General features: G+C 37.3%; 1 protein-coding gene across 3 annotated transcripts in view; it reads left to right on the top strand.

The window, feature by feature from the left end:
• The window catches only part of AKAP12 (A-kinase anchoring protein 12), a 31687-nt gene that overhangs the window by 6393 nt on the left and 12805 nt on the right, over positions 1-12489 (top strand). Inside the window, exon 2 of one of the 3 annotated variants that reach the window (XM_064509156.1) lies at positions 3169-3343. In XM_064509156.1, the coding sequence (XP_064365226.1) occupies positions 3169-3343 (175 nt within the window). Of the gene's footprint in view, positions 1-3168; positions 3356-6375; positions 6662-12489 lie in introns of those variants that run through there. The other 2 variants (XM_064509155.1, XM_026122187.2) reach the window with 2 other exon arrangements.

Raw genomic sequence — 12489 nt, 5'->3', positions numbered from 1 at the left:
GTGAGTGAAAATTGAAATTAGTTTTTCTCAAGACCTAATGCAGTGGGACAGACTGCACTGACCCTCATAAAGAGCCTTAGTAACTTAGAACAGAAAACTTCTTTTAAAAACTAATTACGCTGTTGTGTGCCCCTTCATGTTATAGAAACATCTGTAAGATGCATATTTTTGTCTCCTGTGTATTCTTTTTAATTTGTGAATACTCTTGTTTTGTTAGTTTTTATAATCTGTTCCATTATTTAAAATAGACCACTTGATCTGAAAATCTAAATTTGCTCTATGTAGTCAATAATCACGTCAAACTCTTTTAACTGGAGAATGAATGGGGTAAAAAGGTCACTGTTCCTTGGAAGAGGAGGGTTATACTGATGATCTGGTCAACTTTGAAAACACCAAGTTCTTCATATATTTATGTTTCTACTCAGTTGTGAATGATGTGTCCTGCTTTCAGAACTTATTTTATATACAGAGTGAACAGGGATTATAAGAATACCAGCTGATAGTGAAGACTGCTTATAATCTTACACTTAGTAGTGTTCTTCATACTGGAAGATATCTTAACACTTTAGATTTGTAAAATGCTATCGGTTAGATTCAGAGACTTCTGCATTTTGGTCACTTATCTTTGGGATGATATGTAGTCACTATCTACCTGACTGCATCACAACTGTAGAAAATTCAGCACTAGGGGAGGGATTTAGCATAGTTAATATTTTCTCATAACACTGAGGGCTCAATTTAAAAAGGAAACAAGGTGTACTGCATTGAGGTGCCTAATTCCTATGTACCCTGGTTCCTTATGGAGTCCACAGATCCATATTAGGCACTTACACAAATGGTAGCCTTTGAGTGTCTATACATGTAAATCTAGCTTAAAAATGGCATGTCGACTGGGAGAAGTTTGAAAAGAAATGCTAGGAAACTTTTGAATGAGTGCTAAGATATTTTGTGCTAATTCTGAGGGTGTGATCCTGAAATATTCATCCATGAATTCATCTTCAGATAGCTAAGTCCCATTTGAGCCAGCAGGACACGTGTAAACTTAAGGTCGTTCTTGTGTTTGCAGGGCTTAGCAGCCATCTTACAAAGATGAATGAGGAAAATGCATTATTAAAAAAAAAATCTGCCCTTTAATAAATTAGTATCAGAGGATCTCAAAGCACTTTAAAAATTAGGTTGGTATTTTCTGTGTTTGTTTATTGTTAGTCTTTAACCGGTTATCACCATTGAATTGATGCTGTGTCCAAAAGCAGAAGAACTTCTCAGGGTTTATATCCCTTTGTTCAGTAGCGTGGCATTTTTATTTCTTCTGAGTTCCTGTGTTTTAGATTTATGAAAAGGATGATGTGAGAAGCGGGAATGTAATCTGAGTGTTGAGCCATTCTGTATTTCTTCTATTTAATATCTGGTCTCAGCATGTGAAAACTCTAAAGCCAAATTATTCCATCTGTGGTATTGGCAGTAGTGCAGAATGGTGTCCTTTTTCGTGAGGTGGATTATGTGGCTGTGAAAGGCAGCTTTGAGGAATGCAGCAACACCAGGTGGAAACAATTTGGCTTAATTAAGGGCTTCTGAACTGAAAATTGGGAACCCTAATGCACACTTCTTTGCCTAGGGAAGTGGGGGCACAGTGCTTTTCTCAGGTCTGGTCTGACACATGAAAAGGTAGTTGAACAATAGGAGGGAAGCCTTTTGTCCAGCGCTTTGTATGTTGCTTTGAAATTCCGTTGCAGCAGGATAATTGCTAATATAAGTTAATAACAGGTTTCCCCATTCAGAAACTTCTTTTAGTAGTTTTTGGAGGAGAGTCATCAGGAATGTGGCATCTTTCTCATCCCAGTTTGGTGCTTCAAATCTTTGGATGTTACATTACATTGAAAGATGGGACGTATCAGTGGTTTCTACAGTTAATGAACAGATCTTCAATGCCAGTATTTTGGAAGTATGGCTGAGTAATAAGAAAATGATATGTAATTAAGATTTGCTGTTCTGCCAGAGGAACTTTTAAACTTGTAATTCGTGAATGGAGATTGGAGATGTGGTTAATTAGTTGAAATGGCCCTGTTGGAAGGGAATACAATCCATTGGAGAGCTAGTTAGTTAAACAAATAATTAAAGGGTAAAGAAGTATTTTAAATGATGGCAACACATTCTAAACTTTTCAAATAATAAAAATATGCTTCTAAAGTATCTCCCTTGTATGGCAAGACCATAAAAAAATCCTGGAAGTAATTAAAATTGTATCAAATGTGGAAGCTGTGAAAGAGCCCCCCACCTCCTTTGCAGTTCTTCTATTATAGCTGCTCTAGATTTTACTTGTAAAAATACTGGGTAAAAGCAGTTCATATAGGAACATCAGTGTCTTCCCTTGAATTTGATAAGCATAAGCATGTAATTCTTCCAAAAAATAGGTTTTTATATTTATTTTAAAGTTCATATATTGACAAATTTAGAAAAAAATGCAATAGTTTGGGGGTACTCTGTACTATTATATTTAAAACAAAGTTCACTTTTCCCCTATAAGAACAAGCTCTGCCTCATAACTGAGGCCCCCAAATTCTAATTTTAATCCCAGCCTCAACGAATTTCTTCATGGGATTTATATATATGTTCAGCTTTCTCTCCTGGATAGTTCACTTGCTTTTTAACTGTATCGTTTATGACAGTAAGAGAAATAAATACATCAGCAGAGGAGCAACCTCAAAGGCTTTAGTGTGGACAGGATTCATGCACATATGAGAGCAATTGTTTCAGACATTTTGAAGAATGAAAAATGGCTTTTCATCAGCTAGATTCACATCATTCTGAAGTTTTCTTTCATGATTGTAAATGTTAGAAATGTATTTTTACCCAAGTTTATAGGCCATTGCCTGTGAGAGTCGATTCTTCTGTGTTTCATGCAGGAGAACAATAAAATAGCCCCAGATTATAACTATTGTTTTTTCTCACAGAAGCACTTTGACGATTTATTAAAGTTAATAAATTTGAAAAAGGGCAGTACTACACTGAAGCATAGAAGTGTTTATTTCCCCAAATGCCCATATATATGTAAAATGAGTATGAATGGAAAATGCTCTGTGCAGGACAATTGGGCAAATACTGACATTACCTTCTTTCCCCTCTCTTTCTCCTTTCCTTCCATCCTGTATCCAATACTTGACCATGCAGGTTTTAGATGCAAATTTACCAGTATCTGACGTCAGTGAAGACAATTTGGAGCTTGATGTCCCACTGCAGGAACCACATCAGCCAGAAGGTGTTGCAACGCATCAGGAACTGAATGGAGAGCAGCCAGAGGGGGTTTCACCCCTTCAGGAGCCACCCGGACTGCAGGCAGAAGCAGGTATACCAACTGGTAAGTAAAAGCCTGTGTTCAATGGGCACTTTATAGAGGCGAGGGTGCTAAGTGAGAAGTTGAAATAAGAATCAACTAGCCATTTCCTAGTGAGCAGATAGTTTACTCAGCTGATCTCCTTGTTGCTCAGGTTCAGTGCTTCTCAGGTGTTTACTGGGATACATCTTCTTTATAGCACAGTTGAAATAATAAAGCAGTTGCAGGCTGAAACTGTAGATGGTGCAGGGTATTATATTTTCTGCCTCAGGTGTGGTTCTTTTCCTTTAGTGCAAATCTGCAGTGCCTCTGATGGCTTGCTGCCAATCTCTTGACCATTCACCTAAAGGAAAGACTCGATTTCCACTCCTTATATTAGGAGTTTATGCTGCATTGGCTTATCTCATCCTTCATAGGGTAGAAATCCTTTTGTATTCGTTCATTGGTGGTATTAATGTTAAGAAACTATCCTGAGCTCACAGGAAGGGACAGTCTGGTGATCCATTGACTCTATTTTGATTATAGTTCTCTTTCATACAGCTTGTAATCAGACTTGTGTTTTGATCACAAAATCTCTTTCTCCTCGGAGGCACCACAGTCGGTCCTACCCTGAGAACCTCTTTCTTTCCTGGCTGTACAGTAATAATTATGCTGTTCGTTCTGCGCAAAAGGGCAGCCCGCCTTTCCTGCGCTCTTCAGCCTTTGGTTCCTGCCCGCTTCCTTGTGCTGCTGGAGGCAGTTGCGTGGCTGCGCAGTGAGGGAGATCAGCTTCGGTGATCCAGCTGCACACTGATTTGTTGGTGGGAAGGGGATAGTTTTCCGTCAGGGCAGACAACTAATGCTGACATGGGAGAGCAGGGAAGGGGTGGGGGGAAAGATAGGATGGGCCACGCTTTTCAGCTTAAGGCAGTTGTATAGCCCTTATTGTACTTTCGGTTTGGAATTCCAGTAAAGGCAGTTCTTTGCCACCTCTTCAGATTAATTGTCATAATATTATTATCCCAATAGAAGGTTGCCTATATTTTATGCTGGCCCTTTGCATTTTCTTTTTTATCATATTGGTAGACTCTTGGCACTCTGATGCAAACAGGTTTTGTCTTTCACTGATGGTAGACATTGTTCCTCTTAAAATTTTACTTTTTATGGATAGGGATATTCAGAGAGAGGATAATTGATAAACAAAGTCATGAAAGAGAAGAAAATACCTGATGGTTTGAAGTAGAGTCAGAAGATTTCATGTCAGTATTCATCTTTTGGATTCAGTAATATAAGATGGTCTTTAAAAGGGCATGGATTTCGAGTTGATAGCCAAAGTGATTTTGTTGAATTCAATTGGGATTGTGAACAATCCACATAATTGTGGACTGTAGCTTTAGTTATACAGAAATTGTATTCCTAGACTGTATAATGAAGCAGAGTTGGGAAGCTCCCCTAGAATGAAAATAATTGGATGTGACCAAATGCATGATGCTTTTGCTTGATGAACATTAGGAATTCGTACTTAAGTAAATTGCCTGAAAAGTCTTTGGTTTCTTTAATATCATCTCTTCATGTAGTTCTGCGATATTGCTGTTTCAGTCAGGATTTTATTGCTATCAGTGGAACCTAGCCTATATGGCAGCATAATTTCTATGAAAGGGAAAACAATCCTAGAGATTGTCTCTCAAATAAAAGTGGCCTTTATGGAGGCAAGGCAGTGTTTATTTCCTGGTAACAGTAACTGCAAATGACACCATCCGGAGAGGAAAATAGAAACTGTCTAGTCAAGCATTAAAAAGCTAGTTCTTCAGGTAAAAACTACATTCGGATACTCATCATTGTTCATATCTATTCCTCTGGACCTTACAAAGTCTGGTCCATATGTCCTTGGAGAAATGAATAAAGAAGCTAAAGAAGTGAGGAAATGTGCCACACCTCAAGAGAAATAAGTCGTTTTAGCCCAACATTTCTTAATGTTTCCTACTCGTTCTTTATCTCCTTTTGTTTGCAAGGTCTTTAAAATCAGAAATAAAGTGTCATGGCGTAAGCAATGCAGGCGATTATTTACAGTAAAAGAATGTTATATGACTAAGGGTTTTTTTGTTGTTTTGGATTTTTCTTTTCTGTCCTTCTTTGGCTGAGTCATTACTTGACTCTCATATTTGGAAGACTGTTTGAGAGAGATGATCCAGACTCATGAAAGTTGCCACTGTCAGATTAAGTTAACTGAAAACGGCATTGCAGCTGGTGGTGAGAGCCACAGTGCACAGACAAAGGCTCTGGTCGGCTGACCCAAATGTTTGTGTATCATCAGATCTGTATAGATTCCCCCAGCCCCCAGATTATCAGACTTCGGAGATATCCAATGTAATCTATAGTAAACTCATTATCATAATGAAAGATCACATATATCAGATGCTGACACTTTACATTCTGTTTTTTATCATAGTGTGCCTTCTTTCACTAATAGTAAGAGCTGTTGGAGTATTATATTACTATAATACAAGTATCCAGAGTAATACCTGTCTGAACCTCTTGACAGCAGAATTCAAGACAATTTACACAAGTAATTAGGTTGTAGAGATTTCCAGTTAAAAAAAACGATATGGCTGTTAGTAGGCAAAGGAGCAAATGATCCATTATGAGGAAACAAAAGTGTTCAATGTGTTTTTTGTTTATGAGGTTTTACTATAGTAAAAAGTAAACTACCTATGGCTTTTAAATAGCATCTATTGATATATCAATTTGGTCTGATTATTTTGCATCAAACTGCTTAAAAAAGATGTTCCAAAAGCTTGAAACAAAGTGGTCTGTTGTTTAGAAAGTGGTTATACCTTCCTGCAAAGCAGACGTTTCCTCTCTTTTAAGAAAAGACATACTCATAGTAAAAGTTGGAAGGTGAATACTTTCAAGTAGAACTGGTGTAATTTCCAGCAGAGAAATGATGGAAAGAGAATAGTTAAATTGTATTTCTGCCGCCTGCGGACAGTCCCAGTGTCTCGGCAGGAGGTCTGCTAGCCAGCAATTGGTGCTGGCGAGGGGAGGGGAGGGATTCCCTCCTTAAAGAGCATCACGTGCGCCCCGAAGTTGCCTTTTGCTCCCTTAGCGGTGCAGCAAGCAGCTGAGGAGGGACTGGTCCACCCCGAGTGTGAGACGCTGCTGAAGCCCTGCTTGAGCGTGCAGGGACGGGCTGCGCACCCCCGGGGTCGCCGGAGGCTCTGCGGCTCCTGGCTCGCTCTTGTCGCCAAGGCTGCTCGAGACAGGAATAAATATACGGAGCCTCACACTGTGAAAAGGAAGTTTCTTATTATTAGTGTAATTTAAAAATGCTGGGGACCATAACAATCACGGGTAAGGCAGCATTGCATTGCTCAGACATAAGCGCATTCATTTTTGCACTCCGCTGCTTAGCGCCTGCTTTTGTGTGTGTGACATCTGGTGACTTTATGCTGCAGCCGTTGTATTACTTAGCAGGGCGGTGGAAAGGCGAGGGCGTGCCGAGCTGGGCTGTGCATGCTGGAATGCGCCTTTCACTCTCCAAAGTATTGTTTTCCTTATTACAGGTTTCCTACTAGTGTGCTTGGAGTTAAAAGGTCCGTCTCAAATACTTTATCAAAGTCTGAACCGTAGGTTGTTGAGATTTTGAAATTTCTTGCCACTTCTAGTCAGGCATTTGATGTGGTATTTGCGATACAGGGCTTAAAAATTTGAAGAAAATGCTAACTGTAGGGTGTTTTTTGGGTTTTTGGGGTTTTGGGGTTTTGGGGTTTTGGGGTTTTTTTGAAGTATCAGAGTATAGGTTAGTAGCTGAAAAAAAAGCAACAGTAGTGGCCACGTTGGTTATGCTATTGTATGTTAATCAAGAGATAATGCAATACAATATCTTTCAAGCTAAGCTTTAGTGAAATTGAAAGAGAAGTAGAAGCGGGCATCATTTAGAAGTTGTAAGAGTATTTGCATGAGAGAAATGAAGCTGTTACTCTAAAACTGTTTTAATTATAATGAAACAAAACATTCGTGTATGTGTGTGTCTCTGGAGGATTCCTGCCTGTGATATCAAAAACTTGATGCTGTATCCATTGAACTCTCTACGTTTTATTTAAGGAAGTGGAGGATGCGCCATTGAAATATGAGAGCTGGTACCCTAAACTAATTGGGCTTTCTGGAAAGATAATAATATTGAGAGGAGCTGATATTTTAAAAAAAAGTTATCTTGCACTGCTGCTTTTGCACAGAGATGTGCCTTTTTGTGTAAGATAAAGTGGCAATACAAAATTTAAAAATATATGTATATTATATTTCCTAAAGATAATTAATTTTAAGCATGGAATTTCCCTTGAATTGATGTGTGTCTTTAGCAAGCTGCTAAATCTTTTTTATTTCACTATATTGATAATTGTTTATTTGCTCTTTTTTTTAATTTGCTGGAGCTAGTGAATATATTCAACAAATGCAGGGTTTATTCCTGCAAAATACTTTATTGTTACAATACATATCAACAACAAAGCCTGTAGAAGTCCAGCTCTGTTAGGAGCTGACCCTGGGGAAGACTGTACGTGATTTGAATCAGTTAGTAGGGGAGGAGATATCCTACTGCTGTTTACAATAGGGTTTTCATTAAACTCGATGTTTAATGAGCTTATCACATGCTGAGTCTTTTTCCTCAAGGGTTCTCTATTTTTTTATTTCCTTTTATTGTTGGTAATTAAAGGTTAATCTGCTTTTCTGAAGCAATCTTTTTATAGGGTTGCACAGTTTGATACTTTGAGGTTCTTCTTATTTAATAATTCTTCTAGAAACTTAGATTTTCACTGTAGCACAATTGCTTCTATACTACATTTTGCAAGAACTGCGTCTGGCTCATAATACAAGTTATCATTTCTTTGAAGGGACACAGCACATGTCTTGATTGATATGCAGAAGTACATTAAGCTGTCGTTTGTCTAATTAGTGTAGACGCAGCTAAGTCTTCTTTGTAATGAGTCTGTCTGTGATGTTAATATGTTATTCTTCATGCAGATGTTTTGACAAAGAAAAATTTCAATCTGTTGCTCGTTGCGCGTTTTAGTTAATCATTCTCAAAAATGTCCTAACAATTCCTGAGTTATACTGCCATATCTCTTCTGTGTTTCTAGTGGAACAGATATTTTTCCCAAATACCAGAGCACTACTGTTACATCTTTCTTATACTTAGTCAATACGTTTTATTTTAAAAAGCAAAACAATGTCCCTGAACATGAGAGACAGGCAGTATGGAAAACCAAGAAATTTCATAAATATTTGTAGCATACTGGTTTGGTTGACAAGCAGAACAGCTGGGCTGGTTTAAGAACAGTTTATTATTGCGAGTTCATTTAATGAAGAATCTTTAAATACAGTAACTGCATATCCAAGCCATGGTTAATGACCCCTACTTAAAAAAAAAAAAACTGAAGAAACTTGAATACTGTTTTTTGAATTTAAGCGCTGGCTTTGTGAAACACTGAACTGAAAGAAGTAGTATTTCTAAAAACTTCTGTTAATAAAGTATATAACTTCCCATGCTGGCATTTGGTAAGTTGGTGTCTAGGTTGCAGCAGACAAGTACAGCTAAAGCATAAATTTCTAAAAATAAGGTGATTATGAGGGAATGTTAGAGTATGACATCGGAAATGATTGTGCTTTTTTTTTTTTTAAGTTATTTTTGTTTGAGGTTATATACAGTGTCCTCTTGTGGGGACATTGCTTTTGCTTTTTCAAGGAGTTTCAAACACGTGAAAAATTACAGGTATTTTGCTACTTTTTCCTTTTTTCCCTTTTTAAAAACAGACACAGCAGTATGTAAAATTTTAATTCTTACCTGTTCAGTTGCCACCCAAGTACCAGAGAACTAAAGACTGAACGTGCTGATACTTGTTTTTCAAGCTCTGAAAGAGCGTGATTACGAAGGTCATGAATTGCATGTATGCATTGTGAGATTTAGTGTGTAAAATCTCTGTAAATCATCCCTTATTATTTAAGCATTCTTAAAGAACCTGCTTCCCACTACAAGCACAGCAAGTCAGTCCTTAGAAATAATGGAGTGAATAGAATGATGAAGGAAGCAATACATGCTTTCCATGAAAGACCTATTTGTACACTGAGGTGGAAATGTAAATATAATCAGTAATAAAGATGGGAAGCAATAACTGGTGAAATATTGTCAGGAAGCAACAGTGCTGCAGCCTTTAGCATATTCAAGCATTTGACTTAAGAAAAGAAAAAAGTTTGTTAAAAGGGTAACACCTGGATATATTTCTGCTTTATGTTTGTTAATACAAAGTGTATTGTTTGATAGGGTTTTTGTTTGTTTTACTAAAACCAACCTCCTGAAATTTGAAGTGAGAAGGATCAGAATTTGTGATATAATAGCCAATTCTTACACTCTACAATGGAAAGCTAAATGCACAGCTTACATTTTTATTTGCTAAAATATTCAGATTCACTAAATCCCAACTAGCTACTTCATTCTAAATAAATCTGTTTGGGAGAGAGATGTCATAGATGTTGTCATTTAAAATGTGTTTTGTTTTTTAATTACTGCTTCTCCAATTTTATGTGTTTATGGCCCTTCTCTGTCTTTGTATGTTTCCATAATAATTAGAGGAATTGTGCAGTTAAGGAAAATGCATTTAACTAATAAAAACCTGGTATTAAACTGTCACCATCATGGGCACTTAGTTCAAATCCAATTTTAAATTGCATTCTTGTGTTTCACTGTCATGTGAATTTTATAGCAGTAGGTGTTCTTTGCGAGTCATATTTTGGCAAACCTAGCTGCAATAGAGGCAAATGATTCTAAAATACCTTTCAGCTTTATGGCTATTTCCTATTTCACTTGCACTCATGGAAACCTACTGAGAGTATTGTATATGTGACTAAAAGCACGATTTGGCCCTGAATACTTAAACATTGAATAAATGAAAACAAAATAAAAAAAAACCTCTGGAGTCTTTCAGTGGTCAGTAGAGTTTAAAACATGGGGAACAGGGTGTGTATGACATACATCTGATAGATTTAGAATGTAGGGAATTTATGGAAAAAATCCAGCACAGTGCTGCAAATCCTTGGGGGGAAAAGTCAACCAGCTCCAGATGTTGACACGGTTGACTGCAAGCGCATGAAGTGCAGTGGATTTAACTCTTGCAGTCAGAGTTCTTTTTTCCTTTTTGCAACTACCAGAGGAGGAACACATTTTCACTTCTAGAGACGGATGAGTTGGTGGTGGCAGTTAAGTTATGTTGCTGACAGTGTCCATCAGGTTATTAAAAGAGAAGTGTTAATTAGTTTTGTTTTAATGAGATGTGATAGGAATTCAGCCAGTTTGAAAATAGTAATGTTCCAACATCTGATCAGTACTTGCATGCGTCTGATAAAATGGAAATAAATTCTTATTCGTGGACTAAGCTACCTGCAAAACTGTGAAGTCAGGCACTTCTGAATCCTTAAGACCTTCATTACCACATGTTTCTTTCAGAATAAAATGGAATGTTTGCAGTTATTAAAGCACAAACTGCACCTTGATTCAATTAAAATACTTGAAAGTTACTGGCTACATAAACAGTTAAAATCGGATTTCAGCTTTAGTTTTTAGCCACAGTGGATTTAAATAACAAAGTGGATCGATTTTTATGATGTAACCTATGATTTTATCATTGCCTCTGGATATATCTTTATTGTATTTTTTGCCTTGACTAGTCCATAGTGGGTAAAGTGCAGCCTTACTAAGGGCAGACCTAAGAAACTGTATTCCTAACAGTGTTTCACTAAGCAGTTTTCTGAGAGGTATTTTTAAAGGATCTCCTGCGTTTCTTAAAGATGCTTTTAAGTTTTGTAAATTCATTCACAGAGTTGTCTTGCCAAAAGATCTGTGGTGGTGACATGCTACAATACTCTGAACAATACGTTGTGTAAATAACTCTCAAAGCTTTCTAAGTGGAGTTACTCATTGTTTGCTTTGCATTCAAAACAGTCTGCACTAACAATGTTTGGGCACCAAGAATGTCATTAATAAAAATGTCATTTAAGAATCCAACTGCTAAGTATAAAGTTCAGCGTGTACAGTTGACTTCTCAGGTCCTCTGTTTCTTTTGTGCCCACTAAGTATAAAAATGCTATTTGGAGGTATTTCTTGCAAAAGCCTGACTTTGACACATATCGTGTTGCAGGCCTGTCACAAAACAGTGGTAGCCTCTTGCCAGCTGGCAGCATACATGGAAAATTTCCTGAAAGGCATCTCTTTCTTCAAATGCTCTGGAGAAGCATCAGAAACGGATTGGGGTTAAAACACCAAGAGAGTAATTTTAAGTGTGACGGACAGAAAGAAGTAGACAAAGCAGAGGCTGGAAACAACAGTAGCATGTCACTTACCAGCTGACATGTGTTTCCTTGGGCCCAGAACACCTTGTGGCTGGGCACAGAATACCTTGTGGCTGGGTTAATGCTTTTTTTTTTTTTGTGGCACGATAGGGGCAGTGCCTGGACTAAGCCTGTAGAGACTCCCACTGTGTGCTCTGTGAGGGGGTGACGGAGGTGAGAAGTGTGTAGCATAGTTGTAGCTTTCCATCCAAATATCAAATGGTATTAAAATATGTGTTCAGTCAATAAATTTTTTGTTACAGATCTTCCTTTTTGCAATTTTTTTTAATAAGTGTTGCAAGGTAGCACAATTGACTTGGAAGATCTAATTACTGTATTCCTGATTCTGCAGGTTTTGAAAGCTTTCTACTGAGCCTGTAAATTTCTATGTTCCCTTTCTTAATTTTATGATCCCAGTAGTTATCTTAATAAATACCTATACTTGAAGCTTTTGTAATGATACAATTCTTTTTACTTTCAAAGCATTTTACAGATATTGAGTCTGTCTTAGAATGTTATAGAATACATCCATTTATAAATATAATGAGCAGAAATCCTTTGAATGGTTATGACTGTGAAGAGACGCCTTTATAAACTAGTCCTTTGCCTTATCTCTTGCTTTGAAAATGGAAGTACCTTACTAGGTCACATTCTGTTCCAGTCCTCCCTTACAGTAAACGTGTTTACCTGTAAATCCCTGAAACTCCTCTTAAACACTTAGTTTCTGTTCTAGGAATTAAAAAAAAAAAAAAAAAAAAAAAAAAGCAGCCTCAACTGCAACTATAAACTGCCTATATTTTTTG

Source organism: Dromaius novaehollandiae, chromosome 3, assembly GCF_036370855.1.
Source record: "Dromaius novaehollandiae isolate bDroNov1 chromosome 3, bDroNov1.hap1, whole genome shotgun sequence".
In the NCBI taxonomy this organism is placed as follows: Eukaryota; Metazoa; Chordata; class Aves; order Casuariiformes; family Dromaiidae; genus Dromaius; species Dromaius novaehollandiae.
Note: the sequence above shows the minus strand (reverse complement) of the source record. Positions and strands in the feature narration are given on the sequence as shown.